Genomic DNA, 8,084 nt, shown 5'->3' on the forward strand with positions numbered 1-8,084 from the left:
TTAGTTTTCTAGTGCTGCCATAACAAATACCATAGACTGGGTGGCTTAAACAACAGAAATTTGTTTCTTCACAGTTCTGGAGGCTAGAAGTCCAATATCAAGGTGTTGGCAGGATTAGTTTTATTTGGAGGCTTCTCTCCTTGGTTTGTAGACGGCCATCTTCTTCCAGTGTCCTCACATGACCACCTATCTGTGGGTGCATATGTCTGGTGTCTCTCTACATGCTAACCTCCTCATCTCATAAGGACACCAGTCATACTGAATTAAGGCCTACCCTAATGACCCATTTTCATGTGATCACCTCTTCAAAGGGCCTATCTGTAAATACAGTCACATTCTGAGGTAGTGGGGGTTAGGGCTTCAACATATGAATTTCAGGGCTGGGAGAGTGAGACACGGTTCATCCCCTAACAGTTAAAAACATATTCTTTGGTGATAAGAAAGTAAATATATGGCCGGGTGTGGCGGCTTATGTCTGTAATCCTAGCACTCTGGGAGGCCAAGGAAGGAGGATCACTTGAGGTCAACAGTTCAAGACCAGCCTGAGCAAGAGTGAGACCCCAACCCCTTCTCTACTAAAAATAGAAAAAATTAGCCAGGTGTGGTGACACATGCCTGTGGTCCCAGCTACTGGGGAGGCTGAAGCAGGAGGATCGCTTGAGCTCAGGAGTTTGAGGTTGCTGTGAGCTAGACTGACACCATGGCACTCTAGCCTGGGCAACAGAGTGAGACTCTGTCTCAAAAAAAAAGACAGTAAATATAAGAAGAAGTAAACAAAACAAAACAAAAAAGGTTTAAAATTGCTTGCCAATGGATAAAATTAAAAAACAGACAATACCAGGTGTTGGCAAAAATGCAGGGAAACTTGTACATCCAGACACTGGTGATAGCAGTTTAAAGTAGTACAACCACTTTGGAAGACTACTGAGAAATGTCTACCAAAAGTGAACAGGTACTTAGTAAATAAGGAGTGATCACACTCCTATAGGTATATACCCAACAAAACTGCAAATATAGATTTGCCAAAAGATGCACACAAATCACACAGCAAGTCATGAAAACAAGGTCCATACAATAATGTTCATAGCAGTATTATTCATAACAACCAAACTTTGCCCCAACCCAAATATTCATCTAAAGATGGATAATAAATTGTGGCATATTTATACAGTCAAATATACTATACAGCAATGAGAATGAAAGGACTAAACTTAAAAGGAGCATTATGTTTAAAAAATAATTAGCCAGGTGTGGTGCTTCCCTGTAGTCGTAGCTACTTGGGAGGCTGAGGCTGGAGGATTGCTTGAGCCTAGGAGTTCGAGGTTACAGTGAGTTATGATCACACCACTGCACTCCAGCCTGAGCAACAGAGAGACTCCCTTTCAAAAAAAGAAGAAAGAAGTTTACCAATAAGAATCAGGGCTGGAAAAAAAGAGTAGATAGAAGATTGTTGCATTTTACATGTTTTCTCACATATTTGATGGTATCAATAAGTACTTATTCCTTCAGAAACAATTAAAATAAAGAAAGTGATGTAAAACATTTTTATTTTCATAATTTAGCATCAAATACACTGAGAGTGTGACGACACAGAATGGGTAGAATACATAGAAAATAAAATGAATATTTGATTTTATTAAGACAGTTGACCATAACAAACACCAACAAAAAGCGTTAAAAATCTCAGGAAAATCAACAGCATGCATGGATTCAGAAGGGCTCTAAGTAAATGAATACAGTGAAGTAAAACTGAAATTTCCAAAATTGGACAACATAAAGTTCAATAGACGAATCCATTAAAAAGGGAAATCAAAGCTAAATCTGAAGGTGGACTTTGTCTCAATGACACTCTCAAAGTCTATAATCTGGATAAGTTAGGGATAAATGGCAGAAAACATTGCATCATAATCAGATCTCTAATTGAATCCAAAGCTATTCCGGAAAGTAGCAGCTTTCCCCACTTCTTCACCAGAGCCCTGGGGCCAGAGGTTAGGGATTATCGGCTTCAGGAATTTAAACTCACCAGTCCCAGAGTCTCCCGTCAGACACACCTCATACTGGTAGCTCTGGGACAGGGTACCCGTGCCGCTGACATCCACCAGGTGGCCAGGAAAGTGGCCCTCAGGCACCGAGCAGCGACCCCCCGAGGCCGCCCTGTCCCTCCTGCACAGCCGCACCGCCACGAACAGCAGCACCGAGAAGAGGAAGAGCGAGGACACCGAGGCCAAGGCGATGACCAAGTAGACGGTGAGCGAGTCGCCTGGGCCTGGTCCGGGGCCGCTTCCGGGAGCGGCAGGTAGGGCTGGGAGAAGCCATCCACCAGGAGCACGTGCAGCGTGACGCTGGCAGACAGCGGACGCTCGCCATTGTCCTTCACCAGCACCAGCAGCCTGTGCTTGGCCGCGTCGCGCTCGCTCAGCGGCCTGGCGGTGCGCACCTCGCCGTTGTGCGCCCACACGGCGAACAGCCCGGGCTCCGTGGCCTTGAGCAGCTGGAACGACAGCCAGGCGTTCTGGCCCGAGTCGCCGTCCACCGCCACCACCTTGGTCACCAGGTAGCCGGCCTCGGCCGCCCTGGGCACCAGCTCGGTGCAGGGCGCAGAGCCGTTCTGCAGCGGGTACAGCACGAAGGGCGAGTTGTCGTTGTCGTCCACCACCACCACGCGCACCAGCGCCTCGCTGCTCAGCGCGGGGGCGCCTCGGTCTGTGGCGCCCACGCGGAACTCGAACGCCCGCAGGGCCTCGTAGTCCAGCGACCTCAGGGCGAACAGGTGCCCGTTGTCCGCGTTGATGGACACCAGGGAGGCGAGGGGCAGGTGCGGGTCCTGGGGCGGCAGCAGCGAGTAGGTGACCTGGGCGTTGGTGCCTGAGTCCCTGTCTGTGGCGCTGACGCTGCCGATGTGCAGGGCGGGGCTGTTGTTCTCTGGGACGAACAGGGTGTAGGAGGTTTGGGTGAAGGCGGGGGCGTTGTCATTGACGTCGGAGACCAGCACGGTTATGCTGTGCTCAGTTTTTAGCCTGGGTGTCCCCAAGTCAGTGACCGTGATGGTGATGTTATACTCAGCTCTGCTCTCTCTGTCCAATGGCCTCTGTGTCACCAGGGTATAAAAGTTTTTGAATGTGGGTTTCAAGAGAAAAGGGAGATCGTCCTGGATGGAGCAAACCATTTTCCCATTGTCCCCGGAATCTGGATCGGAAACACTGAAAACAGCAACTACAGTTTCCGGGGAGTTTTCTGGAGTGGAGCTGGTGAGCGTCGACATGGTTAGTTCGGGGGCGTTGTCATTCACATCCACCACCTCTATAGCTACGGTGCATTTTCCCGAAAGTCCTCCGCCGTCTGTGGCTACAATTTCCACGTTATAATATCGAGTTGTCTCGAAATCCAATGCCCTTTTCAGACGAATTTCTCCTGTTACTTCGTCTATTACGAATGGCTGAGTAACTTCATTGCCTTGGAATAGAGCATAGGCTACATTCCCATAGGCTCCTGCATCCAGATCTCGGGCGGAGACAGCAAGGACTAAAGAGTTAAGGGGACTGTTCTCAGGAACCTGTACCTCATAGACCGGCTGCGAAAACTCAGGGGCATTGTCATTATTGTCCAAGACGACAATGAGTACTGTGGTCGTCCCGGACCTGGGCGGAGCCCCACCATCCAGCGCCGTGAGGGTTAAACTGAGCTCAGGCTGCTCCTCTCGGTCCAGCGCTTTGTCCAACACCAGCTCTGGGTATTTGCTGCCATCTCCACGGTTATGAGTAACAACATGAAAGTGGGAGTTGGGGCTAATTGTGTAGTTCTGAACAGTGTTACTGCCTATGTCGAAGTCCTGAGCTATTTTCAAAGGAAACACAGTCCCTGGCTGGACACTCTCCGGGATTTTTAGGAACATTTCCCTCTCTAGGAACTCTGGGGAATGGTCATTTATGTCTCTGAGCTGCAAATCAACTTGAAAAAACTGCACGGGGTTTTCCAGTAAGAGTTGGAAATGCAATATACAGGGTTCTGTCGCCCCGCACAGCACCTCCCGGTCTAGTTTTTCATATAAAAGCAAATTGCCAGTCTTTACATCGAGATGCAAGAGCTGTTTGTTTCCTTTGTAATGGATTTGCGCGCCCCGGGTCGCCAATTCCCCCACCCCAAGCCCCAGGTCTTTTGCCAGGTTGGCCACAAAGTAGCCCCTTTCTGTTTCTTCTGGTATGGAATAACTAATCGCCGCAGAGCCAGCCTCCCACAAAACCAACAGTATAGCAAGAAAGATAACTTGCCTTTTCTGTGGCGTTTTCGCTAGCGCAGTCTCCATTGCTCAGACCCGGTCCAGAAGGCGCAGTTTCTTCAACTCGGTATAAAATCCACTCAGATGATTTGGTTAAATAACCTCAAATTCGATCTTTCTCACTGATTTGCATTGGAACGATGCCCTCTCTGAAGATCTCTCCCCTAGATCTTACTTAAAATGCTTCCTTCTTTTAAGGTAGCATTCGGAGTTCTTATTCCCAGCTTAATGGCGTCTGGGTTATCGGCAGAGCCCATTGTTCACACTCTTAGCCTGCAGCGCCACCAGGCGTCCTTATTTACTATTGCATGTAGTATTTGCCACTTCACTCCAAATTCCAACCCTGATGTGTGCCCACATCCTTTCAAGTCATAGAAGCACTCCCAATTGTATCTCCAGCTCTTAGCTTTTGGAAGTTCTAAATAAACGTTTACTGAGCTAATTTTCAGTGTAAGAAGAATACTTTTGAGAACAAACTAAAGTGATATCTTAGTCTTCTCCTTAAAAATACTTTTTGAGTACAAGGAGAAACTTTCTTTAGTGGCTTTCTTATTTGATTACATTCAAGAAATAAGTAATAATGGGTATCTACAAAGTCTGAAATTTAACAAAAATTACTTTTAATTTGAAGTATAACATCCAGGAAAGGGCACAAATCATAAGTGTACAACCCAATGAATTTTCACAAAATTAACACACTCCTATAAGCAGAACCTAGATTAAAAATAAAATACTATCAAAACCCAAGAAATCTTCCCTGCCATTGTTTGGTTATTATCCTCTACTCAAGAAATAAACACTTGCCTGACTTCTATTGTTATAGAGGGTTTCTTTTTTTCCTTTTTGTTTTTTTGAACTCTTATACATATGGAATTATAAATTATTTCTCTCTCATGTCTGGCTTCTTTCACTCAACATTATGTTTGTAAAATTGACCTGTGACACGTTATTCTAATTTTTTTATTGTCATTGCTTTATATTATTTTGTTTTATGAATATACCATGATTTATTTATCCATTCTCCAGTCGATGAACATTAAATTTTTTCCAGTTTTGAGCTATTTTGAGTAGTACTGCTATGAACATCCTTGTATATGTCTTTTGGTGACTGCACATGTGTATTTATGTTTAATATGTTCATAGGAATTGGGTTTCTGTGCACTAAGGTGTGCACATATATTTAGCATGAGCAGATATTGTGAAACATTTTTCAAAAATAATTGTGCTAATAATGCAAACTATAAGAGTTCCAGTTGCTCCATATCCTTGTCAGCATTTGATGTTGTCTTTTCAATTTTAGCCACTCTGGTGAGTGAGTGGTGATATCATATTGTAATTTTAATTAGCATTTCACTGGTGATTAATTAAATTGATAACATTTTCACGTTTATTAGCCATTAGAATACACTCTTGTGAAGTGCTTATTTAAGTCTTTTGTACATTTTATTTGGGGCATTTGTCTGTTTGCCTATCGATCTGCAGAATTTCCTTACATATGCTGGATATAAGTCCTTTGTTAGATATATGAATTGTAAATATCTTCTCCCACTCTGTGCCTTTTATTTTACCTCTATTACTGTATCTCTGATGAATAAAACTTATTAATAACTTCAATTAAGTCTGATTTGACAATAGTTTTCTTTTATGGTTAGCATATTTTTGTGTTCTGTTTAAATTTTTGCATACTCTAAGGTCACAAAAATGTTCTTATATGATGTATTTTGAAAGATTAATTACTTTACTTTTCACTTTTAGTGCCATAATCAACCAGAAATTAATTTTTTCAAGTAAATGAGGTTAGGGTCAAAATTTCTTTTGTATAAGTATCTAAATGCCTTTGCACCATCTAGTCAAAAGACAATAATACATTCCCAATTGTTTCTAAAGTATCATCTTTGTCATAAATCAGGTGACCATAGGTCTGCTTAAGATTTTTTATTCTATTTTTCTCTTTGCTTATCCTTCAATAGAACCTTGTCTTAATTACTATAGCTTTATAATGGGTTTTGTTATCTGAGAGGTAAGTTTTCCAGTTTTAAAATAATGGACTTTATTTTTGGAGCAGTTTTAGGTTCACGGAAAAAATGATCAAAAGGTACAGAGATTTCCCATATACTCCCTGTCCCCACACATACACCACCTCCCTCATTATCAACATCCCCCATCAGAGAGATTCATTTGTTACAATTTACGAACCTACATTCATCATTATCACTGATTCCATAGTTGACATTAGGGTTCATTCTTGGTTCTGTACATTCTATGGCTTTGGACAAATTTGCAAAGACATGTACCCACTTTTATAGCATCATATGGAGTAGTTTCAGTGCCCTAAAAATCTGCTGTGCTCCACTTATTTTTCCCTCCCTCTTTCTCCTAGAACCCTTGACAACCACTGATCTTTTTACTATGTCCACAGTTTTGCCTTTTCTAGAAGGTCATATAATCAGAACCATACAGTATATCGTCTTTTCAGATTGGCTTCTGTCACTCAATAATATTCACTCAAGTTTCCTACATGTCTTTTCACGGGTTGATAGCAAATTTCTTTTTGGTACTGAATAATATTCCGTTGTCTGGATTACCACAGTTTATTTATCCATTGAGCTATTGAAGGACATCTTGGTTGCTTCCAAGTTTTGGCAATTATGAATAAAGCTGCTATAAACATCCCTGTGCAGGTTTTTGTGTATACATAAGTTTTCAACTTCTTTGGAAAAATACTAAGGAGCATCATTGCTGTATCACATGGTAAGTTTTGTAAGAAACTGCCAAACTGTCTTCCAAAGTGGCTGTACCATTTTTCATTCCCACCAGCAAGAAATGAGAATCCCTGTTGCTCCACATCCTTGTCAGCATTTGATGTTGTCAGTGTTCTGGAATTTGGCCATTCTATAATAATAGGTATATAATGGTACCTCATTGTTATTGTAATTTGCATTTCCCTGATGATGTATGATGTGGAGCATCTTTTCATATGCTTATTTTCATCTGTATATCTTCTTTGATGAGGTGTCTGTTAAGGTCTTTGATCTATTTTTAAATCAGGTTATTTGTTTTCTTATCATTCAGTTTCAACAGTTCTTTGTATATTTTGGATAATAGTACTTCATCATACATGTGTTTTGCAAATACTTTCCCCTAGCTTGTGGTTTATCTTTTCATTCTCTTGATAGTATCTTTTGCAGAGCAGAAAGTTTTAATTTTAGTGAAGTCCAGCTTATCAATTCTTTATTCCATAGATCATACCTTTGATGTGGTATCTCCAGTTTTATTCTTTGTCTTCATGATTGCTTTGGCTATTATTGTCCTTTTGTATTTTCAAATAAGCTTAATATTCAGCTTTTCAATTTCACAAAGAAATACACTGAAATTTTGTTTAGTATTTTATTGCATTTATAGATTGATTGAGGAAGAACTGATATATTTCCAACATCGAGTGTTCCAACTAGTGAACATTGCATATCCTTTTAATTTTTTAGATCTTTTAAAATTCTCAATGTTTTATAGTTTTCAGTGTGTAAGTTTCATGAATATTCTATTAGACTTATTCCTAGATATTTGATATTTTTGAAACTATTGTATATAATATTTAATTTTTTCACTTTTTATTGCCACATAGAAATATAACTCACATACGTATGTTGACTCTGTATACATTGGCATTGCTAACTTCATTTATTAATTCTAATAGATTGTAGATTCTTCATGATTTTCAATGTATACAATCATGTCTTTTTTTAAAGAAATTAATTTTGTCCCTTCCAATCATTGTGCCTTTTATTTCTTCTTTACCTTATTCCACTGG

At 41.2% G+C, this 8,084-nt stretch overlaps 1 protein-coding gene across 1 annotated transcript; it reads right to left on the reverse strand.

Moving 5' to 3' along the window:
* Nucleotides 1-1,615: 1,615 nt before the first annotated feature.
* On the reverse strand, nucleotides 1,616-4,540 carry PCDHB5 (protocadherin beta 5). The gene is given in 2 exon segments (XM_012645826.1): nucleotides 1,616-2,260; nucleotides 2,263-4,540. Coding segments are annotated over 2 exon segments (2,385 nt in total). The 5' UTR covers nucleotides 4,304-4,540; the 3' UTR covers nucleotides 1,616-1,916.
* Between the last annotated feature and the right edge of the window lie 3,544 nt (nucleotides 4,541-8,084).

The sequence above is a fragment of the Propithecus coquereli genome, unplaced genomic scaffold (assembly GCF_000956105.1).
Source record: "Propithecus coquereli isolate 6110/MARCELLA unplaced genomic scaffold, Pcoq_1.0 Scaffold236, whole genome shotgun sequence".
In the NCBI taxonomy this organism is placed as follows: Eukaryota; Metazoa; Chordata; class Mammalia; order Primates; family Indriidae; genus Propithecus; species Propithecus coquereli.